General features: G+C 47.7%; 1 protein-coding gene across 2 annotated transcripts in view; it reads left to right on the top strand.

The window, feature by feature from the left end:
- The window catches only part of SEPTIN12 (septin 12), a 494943-nt gene that overhangs the window by 210949 nt on the left and 256499 nt on the right, over nt 1–27495 (top strand). For both annotated transcript variants that reach the window (XM_086941325.1, XM_086941326.1), the window contains exons 3-4: nt 5579–5707; nt 22935–23016. In XM_086941325.1, coding sequence (XP_086797451.1) covers nt 5579–5707; nt 22935–23016 — 211 coding nt within the window. The remainder of the gene's footprint in view (nt 1–5578; nt 5708–22934; nt 23017–27495) is intronic.

Raw genomic sequence — 27495 nt, 5'->3', positions numbered from 1 at the left:
CAGAGGCTCACTCAGGCTGTTTGATCTATACTTTACTCCGGTACACTCCGGTGCTACAAAATCTGAGAGCCTGGGTCTCTGGGGAGAGCATTCTGGTGGGAGCTGTGGCCTGATTGGCTGCAGTTTGGTCCATACATAATGACCTGGATAGGTTCTAATGTGGAAGTTTTATTTACTGTAGCTGGGGCTACTTTACTTCCTGGTTGGGTATATGGTTATTTATTATGTACTAAGGGTATATTTTACTACTTTTTTATGTACCGTGGGCTCCCACTCCGACGACGGGGAATGATTCAGGCATGTGTCAGTACAGGTGCCTGTGCTTTTACCCAAAGCCAGTGCTGCCAGCAGCAATCAACAAAGGCACAACTATATAGATGCAAATGATTCCAATAGGTCCAGTGTGGGAAGACAGCTGTGATATTCACACCTAGTGACTGTCCAAGAGATTAGTGAAAAGATTACCAAACCTCACTAACATGCGCTTAATGCAAAGGGGGAAAACATACCACAGAGAACGAAGTTAGCGCTCCATAGCAGTATTATTCCGGTAGACATAGAATTTGCACACCTCAAAATATCCAAAAATTGCTTACCAGTAATGAAAGATTCTAGAAAGGTGTTCACACACAAATATTTTGCTCTTCAATATTTACTGTTTTGCAGCTGAAATCAGTGTGAAAAAATGGGTAACATAACAGAGTAGGTCAATATTTTCCAATATATAATACACATGCTAGAATGCAAATGATCATACATATCACTAAGATTACATCTTTTGGCTGCTTTGGTATACTCCAAAAATCAGGTTGACTGATCACGTTTAAGGCTAGCCGGCCACTAAAAGATCCCTAGAAGGGCCAAAAAAAATACCGTTCAAGAGCGATACCACCACTTGTGCAACTCCGATACAGCTTTAAAACAGTTACTAAAACCACATTCAACCAAGTTCATGTTAAAGCATTTAAGACCAAAGCGAGTCTTATTTTATTTATTTATTTATTCAGTTTCTAGAGCGCACTCTAACCTAACAGGCATCCTGGCGCTTAGCAAACTCAGAGTGCAACAGAAAAAGTTTCAATAACGGAAACAGCTAAGATTCGGGGAACAGCCAAGTTTTTAATCTCCGTCTAAAGGGAAGGAGATCAGTGATAAGTCTGAGCTCCGACGGGAGGCTGTTCCAAAGTTTGGCAGTTGCCACCCCGAAGGATCTAGCACCAGACCTAACTCTCCTGAACCTCGGTATCACGACCAAGTTCACTGATGATGACCAGAAACGTCTCGCAGGCACATACCACTCAAACTTTCTCTGCAAATTAGCAGGTCCCAGCCCATGAAGGGCTTTAAACATTAAACAAAGGGACTTAAACTGAAATCTCTGTTTCAGCGTAAGCCAGTGCAACTCTGCCAAGGCCGAAGAGGAAGAAGACCTTCTGGGCCACCCCAAGGCTAGCTTGGCAGCCGCTGACTGGATCCTCTGTAGTCTATCCAAAAGAAATGTAGGAGAGTCAAGCAGAAGAGCGTTACAATAATCGAGCCTGCTGAGAATAGTGCTGCGTGCCACTAATGCCCGCGCCTGAGGGGGAAGCAGTGGAAAGATTTTCCGCAAAGATCTAATAATAGCGAAGCAGCAGGCCACTGTTTTCGTAACCTGAGCCTCCATAGTGAGTTTGTTATCAAATATTACGCCCAGGTTACGGACCGTTTTAACTGGCCGAACAGCGGTTGAAGTATCAATAGGCCAGAAGTTACTGGGCAAGGCAGGAGGAACCATGGCCGCTGAACAGTAAATGATCTTAGCCTTGCCTGCATTAAATTGCAGCAAGTTTTCTTTCAGCCAACACGCTGTGTCACGCAGGCAGCTATGAAACCCTTCCAATGAAGTCAACTGATCTCCCTCCAGGGAGAGAATCAGCTGCTTGTCATCAGCATAGTTTACAATATTAATATTGTGCTCTTTGATGACCGCAATCAAGGGTTTCATATAGATATTAAATAAAATAGGGCTGATTACCGAGCCCTGTGGCATGCCATGCGAAACATCGGCGAAGGCAGACTGAAAAGGAGAAAGGGACACTGCATGCTGTCTACCCCGTAAAAAAGACTGGAACCATCGAAGAGCACAACCCGTCACCCCCACTTCTCTCAGTCTTCTTAACAGAATCCCATGGTTAACCGTATCGAAGGTGGCAGACAGGTCAAGCAGAATAGCACAGCTGCCTGACCCCTGTCTGCCCGCATCCGAAGTTCATCCATAATGGTCACCAAGGCCGTCTCGGTACCATGGGACGGCCGAAAGCCAAACTGAGCCTCCTCCAGCAAATTATACTGTTCCAAATGCTTGGAAAGAGTGCTCCCAACCACACGTTCCACAATCTTTGCCGGAAAAGGCAACAGAGAGATAGGCCTATAATTCTTAGGGCACTCTGGATCGAGAGAGGGCTTCTTTAGCAGAGGTGTCACCAACGCTTGTTTCCATTGGGACGGAACCACTCCGCTAGTAAGAGACTGATTACAGACCAAACGGAGTGTTGGAAACCGCTCTACCTCGAACTCTTTCCAGATTTTATGAGGCAAAGGATCAAGAGCGGAGCCAAAAGGAATACTATGTGCCATCCTGCCAAAGTCATCCACTGCCAAAGGCATGAACTCAAATAGGTGGTTGGCAGGCACACGCTCAGAAGTGGCACAGGAGGCCTCCAGGCTACTCTCCACCATAGCGTCAGTATCTGTAGTCTCTACAACTACCGACACATGTTGCTGATGATCTTCCCCCAACTCATCAATAATAATTTTGATTTTATCCTGAAAGAACCTAGCCAGGTTCTCACAGAGTTCTTGGGAGGGGGGAATCACATTCTTGGAACATTCTGGGCTGGTGAGGCTATTCAAGATGTTAAAGATACTTCTGGAGATATTAGAGGCCTTAAGAACCATAGTTGAGAAATACCCCGCTTTAGCCCTATTAATCTCCTTCTTGTAGACCACAATTTTAGATTTCCACACATGCTTTTCCTTGTCCTTATAGCCTCGTCTCCACCTCCTCTCAGCCTGTTTACAATCTAGTTTCAGGCTTTTTAGATTGTCATTAAACCAGGGGGCCGGAGGTCTTTGTATTAGGAATCACCGCTCTAGCTAGATGAGTAAGTGAACTGCAAGCACTTACTGTCTAAGAACTATACTTTCAAATATATATCAGTAGACAGTACTAATGAAAACAAACCCAAAATTCCTACATAAATTAGTGCCCAATTTTAATGTGAATCGTACCATTCAACTGCCTGCCTTTAAAAAACAAAAACAAAGCCACCTGTGGAAACAACACTACATACCTTAGATGTCAGATAGACGATTATTCACCCTTTACAAACGACTAAGGACCGCAGACAGAATCAAATGTTCCTTGTGGCTCATGTGTTACAATCAAATGACCAATCATTATCAAAGGCCTCTAAAGCAAGATGGACTGTACGAATAATCCTAATGTGTTTTACAATAGTGGAGAAAACACTAGAATTCCTGTTAAGGTTACACTCAGCTAGGAGAAAGGGTGCAACCTGAGCATTTGTAGGAAACATCTCTCGAGTATCTGAAGAGTAGCTACATTGTCTTCAGGAAATACCTTGCCAAATGCTACTGTTTAGATATTCAGTTAAGGAGATAACTAGTATTACAGCTAAGTAGTTATTTGTTTTACTTGACATATATGTATATACTGCATCACTAATTGGTTTTATTGTTCTATAGTGCTAGATTTATAAACATTTTTGGGCTTCAGAAAGATGAAGGCTTGTGTAAATCCCACCATGGGCATAGGGAATCCTTAATTATGAGCTCAAGCTTGGGAATCCCTAGTGTGACACTACTACCAATTTCCTTTTCTTAGTTAAAATAATCACCTTTTCCTTGTTCACTTGCTTTCTACCTCTCCTAATGCACCCACCACACCCCTCTAACCAAGGCTGCACGGTCCCTTTTCACCACCACTAACTTGTCCCTCCTCCTGCGACCATCTTCTGTCTACCTTTTGCAGTTCTTTTACCTCTCTTGTTACAATGAGTGTTTCTTGTCTCCTTTCCTGATGACCACTTGTAGGCGGCAATTTTGCCTACCACTGGTTTTGTGAATTCCTCACTCTGGTACAAAGGTGGTTCTTGCCACTGGATTGCAAAGCTGGATCACAATAAAGTGTTGACAGTTTCTGCAAAACAACGCTCATAAATAACCCTATATGGCAAAACCTTAAAGGGGTGAGTTAGGGTGGTTGGATACAAATTTCAGTAGTGGAGGTTGAAGACAACAGTAAGAATGAAAAAGTAATATGGGAAGAAAAATAGTCAGATGGGTGAAGAAGGAAGAAATGAAGGGGGATGGTAAGCAAGTCCAATTGTTAAATGAAGCAAGGTTAAAGGAAAACATAAAGAGGTGGGTGAAATAATTGACAGGTGAGGGATGTATAGATAAATGTGGGAAAGGATAGATGAATGAAATGAGGAATGAGTAAAAGGATTATTGAATGGTTGGAAAATTGAGAGTGTGTGAAAGGAAGGATGGATAACTGCATGACTGAAATGATTCTTGGAAGTACGTGTTAAAGAATGGATCAGCCGAAGGATGGATGGAAGTCTGAATGGGTGGAAATGTGGATGGATGGAAGCGTGGACAGATTGTTGAAAGGGTGGATGGAATGTTGAAGGTTGACTGGGTGGGCAGAAGGGTGAAAAGTCAGATAAACGAGTGGGCGATGAAAGGATGGATAAAAAGGTTGGGTAAACTGATGGATGCCTGAACGGATAGATGAAATGATAGATGGAGGGTTGAAATTGCGGATTGGAGAAAAGTGGGTGAAAATATGGACTATGCAAGGATGGATGGGTAAAAGAATGGATGTAAGGGAGAAAGGAAGGAATGATGGAAAGGAAATGTGAGTAGCTGGGTGGTTGGCATCAAGAGAGAAAGTTCTTGTTCTAGGGGAATCGGACTTAGCTGCTGCAGCGCTATTATAGGTATTGCTCAAAGTGGCAACGTAGGGTTTTTAATTGTTTGGCTATTTCGTGTTACTAAGCCCCTGCTTTTATTATTACATGAGGTTAGTTGACATTTATGCTATCTTTGTCCAACATATGCTATTGTCTCTTCAACGCCCTAGAGTCTATATGATAATCGTGCCTCTTCAAATATTAAAGGGTAGAAAAACTCTCTCTAAGCTGTACATTATAATGTTTAGAAGGACATGGGTACATCCTAGAAGGTAGTAAAACTGCCTCCAAGTTGTACCATGTTAGCAGCTAAACCTTGCCACTCAGTAACAAACCAGTTTTCCTTCTCTGTGATAGTCGCCCCATTCCCCTCAAAGGGAATATTATGGCCTGGCATGCAAAGGGAGGGATCCAATCACTTCTATAAAACATGTAGTACTTCCTCCAGAAAAAAACTGGAGAAAATGTAGCGTCCCTTTCCACACTGGCAGTATCCCCCACCCTGTGCATGGTGTCTGCTGCAGAACATTGCTCAGTGCTTCTTAGCAGGGTCCCCCTTCTTGCTGCACTCACCAGATCTCCTTTTCTCTCCATGGCAGGTCAGAGTGGTCTAGGAAAGTCCACCCTGGTAAACACACTCTTCAAATCCAAAATTAGCTGGAAGTGTGCAGCTGAAGAACCTGAGGAGAAGATTCCGAAGACAGTTGAGCTTAAATCCATAAGCCATGGTGAGTGCGCTCCTGCCTGTCCACGCAGATATCAATGTTGCCAATAGACTCCGCCTGTACAAAGATCTACCTCATTCTGTCAAGCGTTCTTTGTTCAGTCGCTCAGGGATATGGAGGGAGCTTCAGTACCCCTAACTGTCAGGTCATGTCTGAATCCTGGAGTTATACAGAGTTTCTTCAGCCCCCGGCATTCTTGGTCTCTCCCCTTGTTATATAATTGGCGTTATTCCCAGAAACTACAGCCCCTTTCTGAATCCTGGGAATATACAGTGGACTTCAAAGCCCAGCTTTTATCATCTCTCCTTTCTAGGGCTTTAGGCAGGGGCGAGACCTTTCCGTCTGAGTAATAGATATCAAAGGTCTTCGGGACCCACCATTGTTATTTCCACTGAGGTCAAAATTTTGGCCCCGCATTTGTTGAATGCAATTCCCCATTAGTTGTCATTGGTAAAGTTCATTGTCTGTGTGTAAAAGAGTTACTGTGAATGTCAACAACGGACATGTGTATCATAAGACCACATTATGACATTGATTGGTGCTGGACAAAATGACGCACATCAGTGCTCTCTTTAGATTGTTTTATACGGTGGTTTTAAGAATGGGAGTGTCTTCGGTGCGGACAGTAGCCGGGGACTGAACCTTAATATCAGAGTTCAAGATTGTCATAGTTCAAGAGTGTTTTGGCGGTAATCAACAATAAACAAGGATATATAAGAATGTTTTTTGTTTCTGATAATGTGTTAATTGCAATAGTCAATTTATCCTTGGGTAATGGAAGGTTTTCTGTTTCAAGCTTTGCACAGTGTACCATGAGCAGTTCTCAAGGATAGGTGGGCACTGAGTATGAAACCAAGGCCTGCAACCAATCATCACGGGGAACAGGTGCCCCACTACTGAAATTCCTAGCCTTAGACACTTGAGCAGATATTCATAGTTAAGTGCTGTAGAGTAGGTGCCAGGAGCCACAAAGGCTGTACGCTGAAATGGCATAGTAGTAGTTTAATGAAGTTACACTGTTTGAGCTGAGCCACAAATAGCGCCTAAAGGGTTAATGTCCTTTGATTAGCTACACCGAAATCAGCTTCTAGTGTGCCTAGGCCCTGGCAATCCTCAGACCAGAGGACTCCTCTAAATCTTACCAAAAGTGTCTTTGACAGAGAAGCGGCCAAACAAAGGACCAGAAGCAATTGTCCTCTAAATTAATAGAAAATACTTAAACCTTAAAAGTAAAGATGTATTCAGCACCCAAGAAACATCTCATTCAGATCACAGCGGGCAGGTTACAAGAACCCTTTGAGCTGAAAAGATGCAAGCAGAAGGAAAAACTCCTTCCAGCTCGATAGTGTTGTCTGAGATTTCGGCACTGGAACAAATCAGCACCAAATCAGCACTCTGGGTTTCTGGCGCAGAAAGCTATGTACAGAACTGACGTCAGCGCGTGAGGGCGGCGTCTAAGTATTCCGACGACGTCATCCCGGCGATCACGACGCCGACGACGGACGGGGAGCCGCAGACGACGCCTAGCGACGCGCAGGGGTACTGCTGATGAAAACTTTGCTGATCCAGTCTGACACCTGGGGATATTCTAAGGTGAGGTTATGTTTCTTACAGATATATCGTTACCGAAGGTAAGTAACTTGTGCCTCAGGTCTTGTCTGCCCTCTACCCTGGAGACTTGATGGTAGCATTGAACTTGCATGATGCATACTTTCACATCCCCGTCTTGCCTGCCCACCAGTGTTACCTATGGTTCACGGTAGCCCACAAGCATTTTTAGTTTACCTTGATCCCCTTTGTCCTTAACAGCGCCCCGTGGCTGTTCATGAAAGTGATGGCAGTGGTCGCAGCTCATCCTTGCAGATCAGGGATTCCAGGCTTCCCCTATCTTGACAACTGGCTGTTGAAGGCGGGCTCGCCCCAGGCTGTCGTCTCCCACCTCCAGACTACGGCCGATCTCCTGCACTCACTGGGGTTCTCCACCAACGTGCCGAAGTCACACTTGAGTCCCTCTCAGAAGCTCCTCTTAAGCGGAGCAGTTCTGGACTCGACGCAGTTTCGGGTTTATCCTCCCAAGCAGCACGTTCGGGATATTCAGGCTCTGATTCATATCCTTCGGCCTTTATCCCGAGTTTCAGTCAGGCTGACGCTGCGGCTCCTGGGGCTGATGGCCTCCTGCATCCTGCTGGTACATCACTCCCATTGGCAGATGCGGGCTCTGTAGTGGGACCTGAAGTTTCAGTGGGCACAGCATCAGGGCAACCTGTCTGACCACGTCCTGATCTCAGAGGGAGATCCCTCTCCCTTCCCCAACCGGAGCTCACAGTGGTGATGGATGCGTCCCTCCTGGGATATGAGGGCCACATGGGAGAGGCGGAGATCAGACGCCTCTGGTCTCAGGCGGAGTCCCGGCTCCATATCAACCTTCTGGAGCTGCGGGCGATCCGTCTTGCACTGAAGGCATTCCTTCCCTCTGTCCGGGGAAGTGTAGTGCAGGTGTTCACAGACAACACCACCGCCATGTGGTACTGCAACAAACAGGGCGGGGTGGAGTCGTGGACCCTTTGTCAGGAGTCTCTGCGCCTCTGGACTTGGCTGGAACACCAGGGCATTACCCTGGTGGTTCAACACCTGGCAGGTTCACTGAATGCTAGAGCGGAAAACTCAGCCGTCGGTGCATGATGGATCCCGAATTGCGTCTAAACTCGGGCATGGCGCAAGGTCTCTTTCTGCAGTGGGGAGAGCCTTGGTTAGATCTATTCGCCACTGAAGGGAACGCGCAATGTCCTCAGTCCTGCGCATTGGAATTTCCAAGGCGACACTCACTCGGCGACGCTTTTCGTCGCGAGTGGAGCTGCGGTCTGTTGTATGCCTTTCCTCCTATACCACTTCTGCTCAGAGTGCTGAAGAAGATCAGGTGCGACCGGGCCCAAGTCATCCATTGTGGCTCCGGACTGGGCACTAAGGTACTGGTATCCCAAGCTAGTCAGTATGTCAGTCGATCCCCAGATTTGTCTGCCTCTTCAGGAGGACTTTCTGTCGCAGCAGCAGAAAACGGTTCTCCACCCGAACCTGTCCAGCCTCCACCTCCATGCGTGGAGATTGAGCGGCGACAGTTGAGGCCATTTGACTTGCCTCCTGAAGTCTGTGATGTCATTCTGGCAGCCAGGCGTCCCTCCACAAAAACGGTATAACCCTGCAGGTGGAACAAATTTATGGCATGGTGCACAGCAAAGGCTGTGGATTCACGCTCTGCCCCTCTTTTAGAGGTTCTCCTCTTTCTTGTTTCTCTGGCCCAGCAGGGCTCTGCTCTGGGCACTGTTGTAAATAGGTTCTTGAAAGGCATCACACATATGGTACCTCCTGTTCCTTTCGTGATGCCTCAGTGGGACTTAAACTTGGTTCTCACTTACTTGATGTGTGCTCCCTTTGAGCCACTTTATAATTGTCCTCTTCGTCTTCTGACGCTCAAAACTGGTTTCCTGGTTGCCATCACCTCTGCCTGACAAGTGGGTGAGCTCCAGGTTCCTTCCTCTAAAGCTCCTTTCCTTTCTGTCCATCCAGACAAAGTTGTCCTGAGGACTCGTCCTTCTTTCCTGCCCAAGGTGGCCACCTTTCACATTGGGCAGTCCATCACCTTGCCCACCTTCTTTCTGCCTCCGTATCCCTCGAAAGAGGAAGAGAGGCTACACCGTCTGGACCCAAAACGTGCGCTCTCGTTTTACCTAGACCGCACACAACAGTTCTGGGTGGATGACCATCTCTTTGTTGGTTACGTGGGCACTAAGAAGGGGCGGGCGGTGCACAAGTGGACCATCTCTCGGTGGGTTGTGTTGTGCATCAAGGTCTGTTATTCCTTGGCTAAAAAGGAACCTCCTGTGGGGCTGCGCGCCCATTCCACACGGGCCACGGCAGCTACTACTTCCTTGGGACGGGGAGTCCCTTTCCAGGACATTTGTCAGGCAGCTACGTGGGCCTCGCTGCACACGTTCGCTAAGCACTACTACCTGGACAGCCAAGTCTGGAGAGAGGGCTTCTTTGGTTGTTCTGTTCTCCAGGGCTTTCCGGTGTGATCTTGGTTCGCAGACCCTCCACCGAGGTTGGTATTGCTGGGGTATATATTCTAAGGTAAGGAATCTAACTAACGTGTTTCTTTCAGATGCACAAGTTACTTACCTTTGGTAACGATATATCTGTAAGAAACATTAGTTAGTTAGATTCGTTACCGCCCCACCCATCCTTCTCGTACTGCGATCCGATATCTAGGGTAAAGGTATCTCCCTTTGAGGGCCCTAGTTTCATGGCACCAGTGTCGGTTTGTTACATGGCTCTGCGTTTCTGGCGCAGAAAGCTATGTACAGAACTGACGTCCGCGCACGAGGGCGGCGTCTAAGTACTCCGGCGACGTCATTTCTGCGATCCGACGACGGACGCGGAGCCGCAGACGACGCCTAGCGACGCGCAGGGGTACTGCTGACGAAAACTTTCCTGATCCAGTCTGATGCCTGCGGATATTCAAAAGTAAGGAATCTAACTAACTAATGTTTCTTACAGATATTTTGTTACCGAAGGGAAGTAACTTGTGCCTCAGGTCTTGTCTGCCCTCCACCCTGGAGACTTGATGGTAGCGTTGGACTTGCAGGATGCGTACTTTCACATCCCCGTCTTGCCTGTCCACCGGCGTTACCTATGGTTCACGGTAGGCCACGAGCATTTTCAGTTTACCTTGATCCCATTTGGCCTTAACAGCGCCCCTCGGCTGTTCACGAAAGTGATGGCAGTGGTCGCAGCTCATCCTTGCAGATTTGGGGTTCCAGGCTTCCCCTATCTCAAAGCTGGCTGTTGAAGGCGGGCTCGCCCCAGGCTGTCGTCTCCCACCTCCAGACTACGGCGGACCTCCTGCATTCGCTGGGGTATCACAGTCAACTTGCCGAAGTCGCACCTGATTCCCTCCCAGAAGCTTCTTTACATCGGAGCGGTTTTGGACACAGTGCTGTTTCGGGTATATTCGGGCTATGATACCGATGTTTTATCCCATTTCCCCGGATTTCGGTGAGAATGACCCTGAGGCTGCTGGGCTACATGGCCTGTTGCATCCTGCTGGTGGATCATGCCAGATGGCACATGCGGGCTCTGCAGTGAGACCTGAAGTTCCAGTGGGCGCAGTACCAGGGGAATCTTTCTGATGTTGTGCTGCAACAAACAGGGTGGGGTGGGTTCGTGGACCCCATGTCAAGAGGCTCTTTGCCTTTAGACGTGGCTGGAACCTCAGGGCATATGTCTGGTGGTTCACCATCTGGTAGGTTCCCTGAATGCCAGGGTGGATAAACTCAGCCGCCTGTGCATGATGGATCACGAATAGCGTCTTCACTCGAAAGTGGTGCAAGGTTTCTATCAGCAGTGGGGAGAACCTTGGTTGCATCTATTCTCCACCGAAGAGAATGGGCAATGTCAGCAGTTCTGCGTGTTGGAATTTCCAAGGCAGCTCTCGTTCGGCGACGCTTTTAAACACAAGTGGAGTTGCGGCCTCCTGTACGCCTGTCTGCCTGTGCCACTTCTGCCCAGAAGGCTGAAGAAAATCAAGCCATACCGTGCATAAGTCATTCTTGTGGCTCCGGACTGGGCACAAAGAGTCTGGTACCCCGAGCTCTTGAGCATGGCCATCGATCCTCCGATCAGACTGACTCTTCGGGAGGATCTTCTGTCGCAGCAGCAGGGGATGGTCCTCCACCCAAACCTGTCTAGTCTCCCCCTCCTTGTGTGGAGATTGAGCGGCGACAGTTACAGCTTTCGACCTTCCTCCCGAAATCTGAAATGTCATCTTGGCAGCCAGGCGTACCTCGACTCAAACGGTATATTAGCCTGTAGATTGAACAGATTTCCGCCCCTCTTTCAGAGGTTCTCCTCTTTATTCTTTATTTGGCCCAGCAGGGCTCTGGGCACTCTCAAAGGCTATTTTTCTGCCATTTTGGCCTTTTTTCGCCTTCCTGATCAGCCTTCTCTCTTCAAGTCGCCTATTGTTAACAGATTTCTGAAGGTCTTGTCCTCACATATCTTATGTGTGCTCCCTTTGAACCACTACATAATTATCCTCTCTGCCTCCTTACTTTGAAGACTGCTTTCTTGCTTGCCATCATCTCTGCTCCCAGGGTGAGCGAGCTTCGAGCCTGATCTTCCAGACCACCCTTTCTTGTTGTCCATCCGTACAAAATAGTCCTATGTAATAGGCCCTCTTTTCTGCCCAATGTGTGTATTATAGGTCAGACCATCACATTGTCCTCCTTCTTCCCACGTCTGCCCCCTTCCAAAAAGGAGGTGAGACTCCACCGTCTGGCCCCAAAACGTGCGCTGTCTTTCTACCTTGACGCACTAATGACTTCCAGGTGGACGATCAACTCTTCGTGAGTTATGTGGGCACCAAGAAAGTTCTGGCAGTGCACAAAGGTACCATCTCTCGATGGGTCATCTCATGCATTAAGATCTGTTAATCTTTGGCTAAAAAGGAACCTCTAGTAGGACTGTGCGCCCACTCTACCAGGGCGATGGCAGCTACTACTGCTTTGGGATGTGGAGTTCCGCTGGTTAACATCTGCCAGACACCCACGTGGGCATAGCTGCACACGTTTACTAAGTATTTCTGCCTGGACAGCTAAGTCCAGAAAGACTGCTTTTTCTGCCATTCTGTTCTCCAGGACTTCCTGGCTGGAACTTAGTCTACAGACCCACCTCCGGGATTGGTATTGCTGGGATATCTATTCTAAGATAAGGAATCTATACCTAATAGTCTCTTTCAGATGAACAAGTTACATAACAAGTTACATCGTTACAGAAGGGGTGAATCTGTAAGAATCATATATTAGTTATAGATCCCTTACCGCCCCACCCATCCTCCCCGTTCTGCAAACTGACCTAAAGGGATCGGGATTCCCTTGCAGGGCCCTAGTTTTGTGCACCAGTGGTCAGTGTCTTGCATGGCTCTTTGCTTCTAGTGTGGAGATTTGTGTCAGAACTGACGTCCGCGCGCAGGGCCGGCATCTTAAGTAGACACTGTGATGTCATCCCAGCAACCACGATGCAGACGATGGACGCGGAATCATCCGATGCCACATACCGATGAACGGGCTACTGCTAAGAAAAAATTTCTCTTGATCCAGTCAGATGCCTGGGGTAATTCTAAGGTAAAGTATCTATAACTAATATATGTCTCTTGCAGATACATCATTACCGATGGTGAGTAACTTGTTGGACAGGGATTTGGAGGATAAAGTGGATGTCATGCAGAAAGTGCAGGAGGAAAGGCATAACTGTACTGAAGCTAAAAATAATGTTCCTAGCCTTAAAAACTTTTCAGAAACAATTGTGGGTAAAATCCCTACAAGTTCAGACAACACAACAACCGTGTTCTACCTCAACAAGCAAGGGTTACAAAGTATTTCCCCCTATTGATATTAGCAGAAAACGACATAGGGGTGGGCCACCCTGAGGCAGATAACCTTAACAACAGTTCATCTGCCAGAGGTAGATAAAGTGGAGGCAGAGAGTCTTGGCAGAAAAGCATCCTCCTTACACGAGTGGAAACGGAATCAACTAGGAATAGAACAGAGAGGCAAAATGTCAGTCATTCACATCCAGACACCCCCATCACTGCTCCCTGGGGAATGCACTGTTGAACGACTGGTCAGGGAAATTTGCAAACACTTTTCCTCTGATCCTAATTTTCCTATTAGTGATCAACAAGTGCAAACAATCGTAGATGACACTGATACTCAGTGCCCCCCATAGGGCAAGACAAACCTAGTTCTCAAAACTCAGAGATGACACACCACAAAATACAGAGCCTGCCAGCATCGCAAGACCTGCTGTCTTTGCCATGGAGGAGAGTTCTCCTTCCATAATTACACACCCTGAGTCTAGCAGCATGTCTCCTGAGAGCATAGATTCCAGACACTTGGGACTACCTGGGAGAGAGCTGTGGCAGTCCTCGGGGATGCAAGGCGTCTACAAGGAAGAGTTGCACAGCCAAATGGGTGAGATGCGCAAGTTGGTGCCAGAAAGCGGTTCCTTCCAAAACAGACACAAGAGACAACAGTCATCAGATAGCTCACACACCAGCGAGACAACAAATTAACATATGTGTCACTGAAAGTACACTTGGCTGTAATAGTGACCTATATAAAGCAACACAAAGTAAGAAGATTCTTCACCACACTAGTGGTCAAATAGTTCCTAGAAGGGGCCAACAGAATAGCCCCACCAATATGCGCAACAACTTCCATGTGGAACCCAAACATGGTGCGTACGCAAAAGTCCCTTTTAAACAACTCCACAGTACAGCGCTAACACTTTTCACAATCAAGACCGCATTTCTAATTGCAGTGGCATTGGTCTGCTGAGTAAGCCAGACTTAGGCACTTATTGTGCAGAATCATACCTACAAATACAGATGGACAGTACTGTCATGAAAAACAACTGACGCTTCTTACCAAATGTCATATCACAGTTTTCCTTAAATCGAACAATCCAGATAACTAGTTTTATTTACAGAAACCAAAGACTCAGTCCGAAAGAGCCCTCGATACAATAGATTAGTGCAGGGCAATAATGTTTTATCTAGAGAGAACAAATGCCAGGTACTAAGAACACTATCGGAAGGTGGATCGCTCAGACAATCCAAATGTGCCACAAAACGGCTGGCATACAACTAGTAACCAAGAGCACACTCAACAATAAAGAAAGGATCTACTTTAGCTTTCCTGCAAACATCCCAATTAGGGACATATGACAGGCAGCCACATGGTCGCCAGTCCACACATTCAGAAAACATTACTGCATCGACATCCAAGTGAATAACGTATCACAAGTGGGAGAGAGGTTACTGAGGTATTTATGTACTAGCTCAAACTCATCTCTACCCCAACCGCCACAGTGTGGAAACTGCTACAAAATAAATGCACAGCATGTGAATCTAGAAAAGATTCATGCTACAAAATGAAATGGTTACTTGCTGCTTAGTTGTTGTTTTGCTGCTTGATTTTTTTGATTTTGATTTTCTGAATTCACATGCGACCCTCCCGCCACCCTAAGAAATAAGGCGGAGCAAAGGAAAATAAAACCTAAGGAATGTACAAATTAAGAAGAAGCCTACAGGGCACTAATTCTACCTAAACCTGTCATCTAACAGACATTGCTTCCTACTCTATGCAAATAATCTGAATCTATAATGATTTTAGATGTAAAACGAAAGTCTTGCAGTTTGAATATCCCTTAAAATAACATGACCACGCCTTTTCCCAATACACTTTTTTCGCCCTATCACTACTGTATAGTGGCATAAAAGCATGATCTGAAGATGACCGAGGTATTTGGGTTATTTGGCATTGGTCCATGTCATACTGGTGTGTCATTGCAGACCCCAATGGACTTCCACAAGGAAAACACTTTTTGAGACAAGAACCAAATCACATACTTATATCAGGAATGGGAACCTGCAACATCGTCAAGCAACAAAATTACTATCACAAGCTTCTTAAGTATGGGTTAATTCTTAGGGGAGAGTTTTAACCCAGCAGAGGTTCACCCACTGCTCTAACAATATCTTCGGCGGTGTTGTGCAGGTCTCTGGGTGTCCAGCTAATCCTCACCAACCTAGTGCTCAGTGAAGGTTCCAGCACTTATGCCTGTCAAATAACAGCTCAGAAAGACAGAGCCCACAAGTCGGAATGCTTGGTTCAAAGCTCAGTCACCTCTGGAAGAGGTGCATCTTTCCAGGTTTTGTGGAAGAGTCAATGAGATGGGTAGGTTTTACCCTAGACAGAAGAACCTTACTCTTGACAAAGAGCTGTGCTAACATCCTGTCCCCACTCACCAGGTACAGTAGGTTTCAATTGAGTACTTTTAGCCAGTCATATACATAGCAAGCCCCCTGAAAGGAAAAAACATCATGTTGTGCACCATGTACAAGCAGTCCAAAATGACCACACCATACACCAATTCTGATAGATACATCTGCCGTGTGGATTCCTCACCTTGTGAATATCCCCCTTGCATAAGCAACGTTCGGAAATTTTCTTCGTAGCACGCCGTCGTGGGCGACGTCACAGGAGCACGGCATCGCGCGCGACTCCGTCTGACGTCACCGACCCCATATCAGGCCCACGCCGGCGTGATGACGTCAGTTCCCTTTTTTCCGCGTCTCCGACGCTAACGGTTTTCGGGATCTTCAGCGATACCTAGTATCTTTCTGACTAATATTTGTCACTGTTTCTCTCTTACGACTTTGTTCTTCTCCGGAGATGTCGTCGAGGAAAACAGGCTTTAAGCCATGTAGGTCTTGTGCCCGCATGATGTCTATCACTGACCCACATAAGGATTGTTTGTGGTGTCTTGGATCGGGCCACGACGTCAAGAACTGCGAGTCCTGTTTTAAGATGAATCCGAAGGCGCTTCGGGAGCGTGAAGCAAAGTTGCTTTTGGCAAAGGTGAAAAAAGACTCTGGGCGGCTTTCGAGATCTACGTCACGGAGATCGAAGTCGAAGCCAAGGTCTTGGTCGAGGTCGAGATCGGCGTCGAGGTCCAGAGCGGGTTCGAGGTCTGGAGACGACTCGAGGTCCAAGGCGAAGTCGAAGTCCAGGGAAAGGTCTAGGTCTAGATCTAAGTCGGCTTCCGGGCATGCTTCGAGCTCTTCGAGGAGAAAGCATAAGAGGAGGAAGCACAGTTCGAGACATCATTCGGGGAAGGATTCCTCTGACTCGAAGAGAAGGTCTCACAAACACCGTAAGGACTTTGTCTCTCCTTCACCTGCTTTGTCAAGAGTGGGTTCTCCGGCGCCGGAGCCGGAGCCGGACCCGGAGCCGGTTTCCTCGGAGCATGAAGAAGAGGAGGTGACTCAAGAACCGGCTTCGGCGGAGACTCCTGTGAATCCAGAAGGTCAGGGTGAGGATGTGTCGGGTCGGCCTCCATTGCAACATCCGGTAGGTCCGTACCCTTCCTTTCCTGGTCCTGGGCAGGATCCCTCGCATTTTCTCAATGCGATGTTTGGAGTTTATTCTAGGGCAATGTACCCCGCTGGAGCGCCTGGTGGCCCCATGGGTCCGTTATCGTACAACCTGGGTATTCCTCAGTCGTATGCCCCTGCTCCATTTATGCCTTTTATGCCGGCGCCTCTTTCACCTTGGCTCGGTACGGCTCCACCGAGGTCCTCGACTCCGCATGCGGCTTCGCCGACTCCGGATCGACCTCGCAGTCGAGATCGAGGTGCCACGCCTGTTCATGACTCTCGTCCTCCTGCTTCGGTTCCTCGAGCGACGTCGGAACCGGCTCCGTCGGAGTCGTTACCGGATCCGTCGACTTCGATTCGAATGGAGTGGTCGAGGCGAAGAGCTCAGCGTCTTCTCGAGCAAAAGGATGATGAGAGTTCAGATGTGGAAGAAGGCGAGCTTCCTGATCATGGTGATGACTTCGATGAGCTTCGGGATGCTAGTGGTCTGGAACTCTCTCCCGAGTGGGGTCTGCCTTCGGCTTCTGATGCACCATCAAGGGACGTGGCTCCTTATCACGTGGTTATTAGGAAGGCTGCTGACCTTCTTAACTTAAAGCTGCCCACAGTGGAGTACAAGCCCAACATTCTCACAGAAGTCCTGCATTCTCCATCTTCAATTGTGGAGCCAACTTTGCCGTTTACTGATGCCTTGTCAGATCCGATTAAGGAAATTTGGAAGAGGCCGTTGTCTGCTCCTGCAGTTTCAAGGGTTATTGCAAGGCGCTATAGGGTGGCTCCTGATGACCCTGCATTTCTTTCTACGCATCCGTCTCCGGAAAGTCTTGTGGTTCAGGCGGCTTGCTCTAATAGGGCGGCAGGCTCCTTCCCTCAAGTGCCTGCTGACAAAGAGTCTAAGAAATTGGATCAGGCTGCGAAGAAGACTTTCTCTTCTGGAAGCATGGCTCTAAAGTCGTCTAATGCTACTTGCCTTTTAGGTAGATACGTGCACGCGCTGATGGACTCAGTGAAGCAATTGTCACCAAAACTTCCTGAGGAGGATAGGAAAAACTTTAATGAAGTCATCTCTGACACTCAGGCTGCGGCCCGCATGGTCATCCAAAGCGGCATGGACACTGTGGATTCAGTTGCCAGAATTATGGGCTCATCCATTGCAACTAGGAGAGCCGCATGGTTAAAGTCATCTGATTTCTCAGCGGATGTACAATCTACCTTGCTGGACTTACCCTTTGAAGGATCTGGCCTTTTTGGTAAGAAGGCTGATGTGGCCTTGGAAAGGTTTAAAGACAGCCGTGCCACTGCGAGGTCGTTGGGTCTGCAGATGAGAGGGTCTGCAGCTAGAAAATTCAAGGGATTTGGTAAATCTTCTTTTCGTCCCTTCAAGCAGGGCCAACAACAGCAGCAGCAGCAGAACCCTCTATATAAGTCCTATAGAGGTAGACAGAGGGGTCGTGGACGTGGACGTCAAGTCTCCTCTTCCTCCACTTCCTCCAATAATGCCCAACCCCCACCCGCATCAGCAAAGCAGCCCTAGATCCACCATTCTGGATCATGTAGGGCCAGTAGGGGGTCGGCTTACTCACTTTCTACGAGATTGGGAATCGGTTACATCAGATCTTTGGGTTCTCAATCTCGTAGAGAATGGGTATGCACTTCCTTTTCAGGAGTTCCCTCCCAATTACCCTCCTTGCCAAGGTTATTGCTCGGAGGACCACCTGCTTCTCCTGCAGGAGGAAGTCCTGGCTCTGTTTCGAAAGGGAGCGATAGAGGTGGTTCCAGAGCAGGAGAGGGGTCAAGGGTGCTACTCCCGGTATTTCTTGATTCCCAAGAAGGATGGCAGACTTCGGCCTATCCTGGATCTCAGGATTTTGAACCTCTATCTCAAACAGGAGAAGTTCAAAATGCTCACCCTTGCTCAGGTTCTTCTGGCGCTGATGGAAGAAGACTGGATGGTGTTGATCGACTTGCAGGATGCGTATTTTCACATCCCAATCCTGAAGTCGCACAGGAAGTATCTCCGTTTTACGGTGGGATCGCAGCACTATCAGTTTGCGGTCCTCCCGTTTGGACTTACTACTGCGCCTCGAGTTTTCACCAAGGTGATGGCGGTGTTGGCGGCGCATCTCAGAAGGTCAGGGGTTCCTGTATTCCCTTATCTAGACGACTGGCTGATCAAAGCAGAGTCGCCGGAGATGGTGCTCCATCATCTGCAGGAGACAACTCAGTTGTTGCACAGGTTGGGTTTTTCGATAAACGTACCCAAATCTCACCTGGTGCCCTCCCAGCGCAACCTGTTCATAGGTGCGGTACTGGACACTTCTGTATGTCGTGCATTCCCTCCACCTCAAAGGATTCGCGACATTCAGGAAATGATTCCTTTATTCTTCAATGGAGCGGTTGTTCCAGTCCTGAAGGTCCTTCGCCTGCTCGGTCTGATGGCTTCTTGCATTCTGTTGGTCAGTCATGCACGCTGGCACATGAGGGCGCTCCAGTGGTGCCTCCGCAGGCAGTGGTATCAGCACAACGGAGATCTCAGGGAGTCTGTGAGGATCTCCAGAGAAACTGCAGCGGATCTGTCCTGGTGGGGCGTGGAAGGCAATCTGTCACAGGGAAAGCCTTTTCAGCTACCTCCATCAGTGGCCACAGTGATATCGGATGCATCCACTCTCGGGTGGGGTGCTCATCTGGGAGACCTGGAGGTCAAGGGTCTTTGGTCTCCGGAAGAAAGGTTGTTTCACATCAACCTTCTGGAATTTAGGGCGATACGCTTGGCGCTCAAGGCCTTCCTCCCTTCCCTTCGCGGTCGTTCGGTCCAGGTCCTAACGGACAACACGACTGCGATGTGGTACATCAACAAGCAGGGAGGAGTAGGGTCGCAGTGTCTTTGCAGAGAGGCTCTGCGTCTCTGGTCCTGGGTTCAGGACCATCAGATTTGTCTGGTGGCAAATCATCTGGCCGGGGTTCTGAACGTACGTGCAGACAGTCTCAGTCGGCAGTTTTCCGCCGACCACGAGTGGAGGCTTCACCCGGAGGTTGTTCACGACATCTTTCGGATGTGGGGGACGCCTCGGGTGGATCTATTTGCCACTCGCGAGAATGCTCACTGCCCTTCATTCTGCAGTCTCCAGTATCCGATGCAAGGAGCATTGGGGGACGCGTTTCAGTTGAGTTGGGGAGATCGACTCCTTTACGCGTTTCCCCCCATACCTTTGATTCCTCGGGTTCTGAGGAAGATTCGTCAAGACCGGGCCCAAGTCATATTGGTCGCCCCGGATTGGCCGAGAAGGGTGTGGTATTCGGACCTACTCCACCTATCCTCTCACCCGCCGCTCCATCTCCCTCACAGGGCAGACCTCCTCTCTCAGTTGGAGGGGCAGGTTCTACACCCCCACCTCCAGACATTACACCTTCATGCCTGGAGATTGAACGGGGCAACTTGAGTTCTTTTTCTCTCCCTCACGAGGTGGTGGATGTCATTCTCTCTGCCAGGCGTGACACCACTAAGTCCATTTATTCCTATAGGTGGACAAAATGTGTTTCTTGGTGCAGGGAGAGGGATATTGACCCTTTGAAGGCTCATTTGTCTAATATTTTACAGTTTGCCCTTTATCTGGCACAGCAAGGTTTGGCTGTGTCCACGGTCAAGGGTTATCTTTCGGCCTTATCGGCGTTTCTATGTTTGCCGGATCAGCCTTCTCTCTTTAAGTCTCCGGTGGTTGTGAGATTTTTGAGAGGTCTTGTGAATATGTTTCCTCCTACCCCTTTTGTGGTTCCTCAATGGGATTTGAATCTTGTGCTGACCTTTTTAATGGGTTCTCCCTTCGAACCCTTGCACAAGTGTCCATTGAGGCTTCTCTCTTTTAAAACCATCTTCCTCGTTGCAATCACCTCGGCAAGGAGGGTAAGTGAGCTTCAAGCTCTAAGTTCCAAACCCCCATTCCTGACCATTCATGCTGAAAGGATGGTTCTTAGGACCAGGGCTGCTTTTCTGCCTAAGGTGGTGACTCTTTCCATCTTGGGCAGTCCATTACCCTTCCTACCTTCTATCCTCCCCCTCACCCGTCTAAGGAGGAAGAGAGACTGCATCGCCTGGACCCTAAGAGGGCGGTGTCCTTCTATCTGGACAGAACTAAGGACTTCCGGATGGACGACCAGCTGTTTGTTGGCTTTGCTGGCTGCAAGAAGGGCAGAGCGGTGCACAAGCGCACTCTTTCCAGGTGGATAATCCTGTGCATCAAGATCTGCTACTCCCTTGCGGGTAAGGACCCTCCTGAGGGCATTAGAGCTCATTCAACTAGAGCAAAGTCTGCAACATCTGCTTTGTCTAGGGGTGTACCTGTTGAGGATATTTGCAGGGCCGCGACTTGGGCCTCCCTCCACACTTTCGCAAAGCACTACGGCTTGGATACCGAGGTGAGGAGGGACGGCCACTTCGCGCGCTCTGTCCTCCAAGACTTCCTGGTGTAGCAGAGTGGACACCCTCCTCCGGGAGTGGGGACTGCTGTGGGAATCTATTCACAAGGTGAGGAATCCACACGGCAGATGTATCTATCAGAAGAACAAGTTACTTACCTTCGGTAACGCTTTTTCTGGTAGATACTATATCTGCCTGTGGATTCCTCACTGACCCACCCGCCTCCCCGTTGTCTACTCTGCTATACCTGGTCTTTCTGTATATATGATTATACTGCTGTTGTTTTGATTTGGTTCTATTTGTACTGTGTACATTGTATATTTGCATATTTGCTATCGTTGGTCCGTCCGTGTGCCTCGAAGGCACGGAAAAAAGGGCGTAACTGACGTCATCACGCCGGCGTGGGCCTGATATGGGGTCGGTGACGTCAGACGGAGTCGCGCTCCTGTGACGTCGCCCACGACGGCGTGCTACGAAGAAAATTTCCCAACGTTGCTGACGCAAGGGGGATATTCACAAGGTGAGGAATCCACAGGCAGATATAGTATCTACCAGAAAAAGCGTTACCGAAGGTAAGTAACTTGTTCTTTATTCACAAACCTCAAGCGCACCGATATTCTTTGCATATGTTCGACACATGATGAAGGCATAGGTGCCCAGTTATGGAGCCAGATTGATATTTAACCAGGGAGAGCCAACAGACAGGTAAAAAGACTTGTGCTCCTCGACTGTCAAACTTGTGCCACCAAATTATCTAGTTTTTGATGTTGTTGTCCAAACATATCCTGGGAATAATAGTGCCAGGATAAAGACATCTGGATTCATAATATAGTCTGCAATAATATCATCAGGTAGGTATTAAATGTAAGTTTTGGGTCAGGTTAGTGTTAGAGTTGAGTTCAGAACTCTGATTAATTTATGGCTAAGGTTCAATGTTATGATTTGATTTAATTCCAGTGTTCGATTCAGGGCTTGGGTTAGATGCAGGGCTGGGGTAGGTGAAGTAGGGATTAGGTGTGCAGTTACATTTTAGCAACTTCATTGTGTTTTACCATTGTATTGTCTACACTATGTATACACCAAAATGACATGTTGATATATAAGTGTAAATGTTGTATGGTAAAATGCATGGCATAGAATTAAAATATGATATTTTGTTGGCGATAATTTGTCTATGATAAATGTACAATATTTTTGTACTTCATATTGTATCTTACAGCTACTATTAGATCACTGCCAACAACTCCAGCCTCCACAAAGCCTGAGTGGAGGGAGCAGTAAATACCTTCCCAGAAAGGGTGTTAACTTTGGCACAGCTCTAAGCCAATCTAACACAAACATTTTTAGTTCCTCCAGTGGACTTAATTGTCAAGTTCACTTGTGGAAAAACACGGGGCAGGCCCAAACAAATATTACATGGCAGGATAGCATACTGCTACCAAGCTATGCAGGTGACTGTCGTCCAAATGTTCAGTTAAGGAAAGAGGGCGGGAACAAACCATAAGGATTCTAGATTTCTGAACAAAGTCATAATATCTTTGGTTATACATGCTCCTTTGGCTGACATCCACAAGTTGTGTTTTAAAAGGTTTCACACCTATTCCATTTTTAAACACCAGAGGACAGAAGAATGAAAGAATATGCACCATTAAGATTCTGTACAAAATTGCACAGCTTGTATTACATGTAAGTACCAAGATTTAAAATTTATATTATAGGTAATATAACATCTAATTTCCTTGCTGCATGAAACTGTATGCATTGCTTCCTGTTATCTTTTACTCCTTCTCCGTAACCATCGTCCTGTATTTCTTTCACAGTGATTGAGGAGAAGGGCTTGAAGATGAAGCTGACTGTAATTGACACACCAGGTTTTGGGGATCAGATCAACAACCAAAACTGGTAACTTTAATGTTCAACTCCAGTCTCTGCCCCACTCACTGCACTTATTCCCTTTTCCACCCTAACACTCTTCATCCAAACATGCACTTCACACCATGTACCTCGCACAATCATTGACCCCCCCTACTACAACGATTTTTCCTTATGCCTTGCTTAACCCTCAGTGATCCCCTTCACCACCGAACACTGATCCCCTCCTCTGTCCCACATATCACACCAATCCTCTCTCTGATCCTCTACTCTACATCAATTCCCCCTCCACCCACACAATTCATAGATCCTCCTCCTGTAGCCCTACACACTTGAGCCCATCAACTACTTTATTGATGTCACTGATACTTATGCCAACCACTTTACCCACCTGCGAGATATATTTGGCAAGGAATGGAATCAATGAAGGTTCACGTACACAAATGCACACCCACTATGTATTGTCTCACCCACACCATATACCTCACTATTACCCTCTACCCACTATCTCCTCCACCCCACACACATCACTACTGTCTTCAACAAATCCACGTTTCCATTGCTGTCTTCAATCCCAGTCACCTTCCCATTTAATCAATCAGTACTTGTATAGTGCAGCTCTGTCACCCCTATGGGTATCTGAGCGCTGAGGTTGCTGTGTCTCTGTTGTGGAAGAGCCAGGCCTTGAGTTTCTCTTGAAGAGTCAGGTCTTGAATTTATTTCTAAGTTCGTCATGGATGGTGCTGTTCTGAGGGGCAAGTCGTTCCAGGTCTTGGTGGCAGTGTAGCAGAAGGAGCGTCCCCTGCTTGGGCTCTGACAGATGCGGGGGACGAGCGCAAGAGAGACGGAGTGCAGGTGTCTTGCAAGCTAATGGAAAGCTGCTTGATGTAGGACGGTCCTTGGTCATATAAGGCGTTGTATCCATGGGTGAGTGTCTTGAACTGGCATCTCTTTGAAGGACTAGGTTCTGTAAGACCCAGCGGTGCCAGGGCACAACACCTGAAACCTTCGTGGGTAACCTGCTCCGGCGTACAAGTCACAGAGACACGGGACACTTCCTTCGGCGTCAAAGATTCAAGGTTTATTTGCTGCAGGGAACACAGAGATCACGACAAGTACACAACGTGCAACTTGGGGAGACTGCTTCAAATTGGTTCTGTAGATCGCTCCTTTTATACAGTTTTTACCCATAGGATAATATTGAACACAAAAGTTTACAACCCGGTTCCCACAATTATCCCTCAGAGGGGTCGCTTTGGTCATTTTGAAACACATGAGGTCCGGAACATAAGTGCGGAAACATTTGGTGGTTCCCAACTGTAAAAACCCATCTTCCCACCATTAGCAAATTCCAATCAGCAGTAAAAACAGATCGAGAATAGGAACAAGGACAGGTGTAGAGGAAGACGGAGACAGTGGGGAGATCGGAAAGGGTGTAAAAGGGGTGGTAACGGGAAACACGAGCTGCAGGCATCAAAGGGACGTGCCTAATGAGATGCACGGCTGAGACAATAAGCCCGTGTGGCAGGATGAGCCTCAAGCGGCGCCATCTGCCTTACAGTAGCATCCCCCTCGTCATAAAGACACTTACAAAGAACATGTGTCTTCCGCAAATATCTTGGGAGTCCCAGGGTCGCGAAGCGGGCAACGTCCGTTCGCTGGCTACTTGAGGGCAAGAGACAAAATGGATGCCATATCTAAGATGGAACCCGTGGGTACAGATGAAAAACCCACATAACAAACGAACGGTTTAAGCTAGCACAGCGAAACTGCGCAAACTTACTAAACTCGTCATTTGCGGTTCATAGATACCAGACTCAACCATATTCGTACGAGTCAGAAGCATCACTTACAATTGTCACGGAACCTCAGACGCTCCTTTTGCCCTCATGTAGGCAAGCACTAGTCGGAATCATACTCGATATTCATCAGACCATCGAGATGTTGCTGTAGCATAACTCTGTCCAACTGAGTTCCCTTGGTAACAGATGGTTGTCTCATACACGTTGTAGCACAGAGGCCACATAAGGCAGGACCACACTGCACACAAAGGCAACACGTGAACAGGAACACTACCACAACTCCGATGATCATCAGAATCTTCCAACCCCAAGTCGACATCAGGCCCCAAAACCATCCTAGCAGCGTCCAATCCCCTACATCCACGTGTATGGATTCGGAGATCTTATGCAACCTCGAGATGGCTTGATAGACAGTTGGAGCATTATCTGGAATGAAAACGCAGCAGCTCGAATGGATCACCTTACATACCCCACCTCGATCTGCTAAGATGACATCTAAAACCATACGGTTTTGCAACGTCATAAGTCTCTCCGCCTGAAGTTCAGTGGTGATATTACCAAGGGCACTGGCAGTAATATTAGCTGTTGATTCTACCACTCGAGTCAACTGTCTCAGGTTCCTACTGTTAACCATAGGTCCCCAAAACGGGAGGAAACCCTTGAAAAAGTCTCCTGCCTCTTGACCGGCAGTATCCTCTTCGCTAATTACGCCTCTCACAACTCTAGTCTTGTGATAATCGGCATCTACAGTGAACGTCGGAGGCAACAGATTTGCAATGAAGCATGAGCCCATGAAGTCAGCGGGCAACCATGCATATGCACGATCATAGCAGATAAAGTATGTACCCTTGGCAGCCAGAAACACAGGGGACGAGGACATCGGCAGAATGTAATTTTCAGTGCAAGCACTTGCTCCAAGTCGGGCTTGCGATCTTCGGCCACGACCCATAAGACAGAAATTACCAGTGTGGGGAACGACCCATATTGGAGGCGAGCTTTTAAGCTGCTTTTCGCTAGTGAACACACTATATTCACCTCTACTTAGGACCCTATAGGCTTGTACTTCTTCTTCAGGGATAAGCGAGGGATCATAGATATCGCTATCTAAATCCTCTATGGCTATCGACAAAGGCTTCTGATACGAGGTAGGACCAGAGTAGGGGGAACGTGGTTCTCGAATGGGGTGGAAACCCAGTGCGCTTCGAAACATTGTTTGGAATGCTCGAGCTGACCCTTGGGAACTATACGGTAACACCAGATATGGAATTCCCTTATCCGTAGTATGTGGCATCAACCCACACACCCAACAATTAGTAGTGTTAACCACTAACTGATGTTGATGGAGGAGCTGAATAAAGGAATTGTTGCGGAATTCTACACGTCTAGCCTGCTCGTGCTCCGGTAACATATGAAAGGAATGGGGAGAAGCAGTAGAGATAAGATTAGGGTAAGGAGTAGGGATAGGTGTAGCAGGTAAGAAGTAAGACATCGTATAGTACACCCCACCCGCCAATAATGCAGAAGCAGTCAAAAATAACACAAACAATTGGAATATAAAACATTTGGTACGACTGAGTTGCTGCAGCTTAAACCTGTGCGCCTTAGCTTCCTCCAAATCATTCAGCTTCGAGAATGCCATTCCCTACGACCGTCCGCAACGTTTCTTGACGCACTTCGTTCTGTGTAGCAATAGTCAATCCCCAGGAGTTCCCAGGAACCGACGGCCTTTAACCTAACGTCAAGACCTACTATCCAGAAGGAAGTACGCGCGCGGCCCTACGGCCTTCAATACACAATATGTATATACAAGCACAAAGTCTCTTGGCTGTGGAAATAAAAAGATACAAGGAAGAAGCTCAATATATACAAAAATTTCAATAATACGAATGCTCAAAACTGATCACGGGAAACGGGGATAATGCAGTTATCAAACTTATCAAAGCAAGATATTTTATTTGTCCTTAGTGCGAGATCCCAAAGAATATCGATGTCTCCCGGGACGTGTCTGCTCGTCGAACAAAGGATCCGTTGAAGAGACAGCGTCCTGCTGATCAGTTGATTGTTCTGGTCTCGAGTCTTTTGCTGACAATTGTTCAACAGTGTCTTTCTGCTGCGCTGAGGATTCTCCAACAGGCTGTGCGTCGCTAAAAGGCACAAACGCCGGCAATATTTCAGTTTCTGTTGACGCAATGCCTTTCCTTACCCACGGGTCTGCCGGCAAAGGGATAGGGACTCGCTTCGTATGGGTGGCATGCACCCAATTTTTACGCCCCTCAAGACGAACGGCAGTCCTCGTGGCCAGGAGCACCTGGTAGGGTCCAGTAAACCTCGGGTCCAGATTATTCTTGCGTGAAAAGTTGCGTGTTACCACCCAGTCTCCGGGCTGAAGCTGGTGGCCTGGACCCTCCGTCTGCGTTGGCAATGCGTCGTAAACCTGTTGGTGAATTAACCTCAGTTTAGCAGTCAAGTCATGTAAATAGTCAATCAACATCGGATACTCAAGATCAGAAAACATTCCTGGCCTAGGAACCCCCCACACATTCGCAGGACGGCCGAACACTATTTCGTAGGGACTAAGCCCTACTCGGGAGTGTACAGTCGCCCTAGTTGACAGTAATGCTAAGGGCAAAGCGTCAGGCCACGAAAGACCAGTCGTAGCCTGAATCTTCGCCAGCTTTAGTTTAAGGGTGCCGTTGTACCCTTCAAC

This window comes from Lissotriton vulgaris, chromosome 10 (genome assembly GCF_964263255.1).
Source record: "Lissotriton vulgaris chromosome 10, aLisVul1.2, whole genome shotgun sequence".
Lineage (NCBI taxonomy): Eukaryota > Metazoa > Chordata > Amphibia > Caudata > Salamandridae > Lissotriton > Lissotriton vulgaris.
The sequence above is the reverse complement of the archived record's forward strand: the minus strand, read 5'-3'. Positions and strand labels throughout refer to the sequence as shown.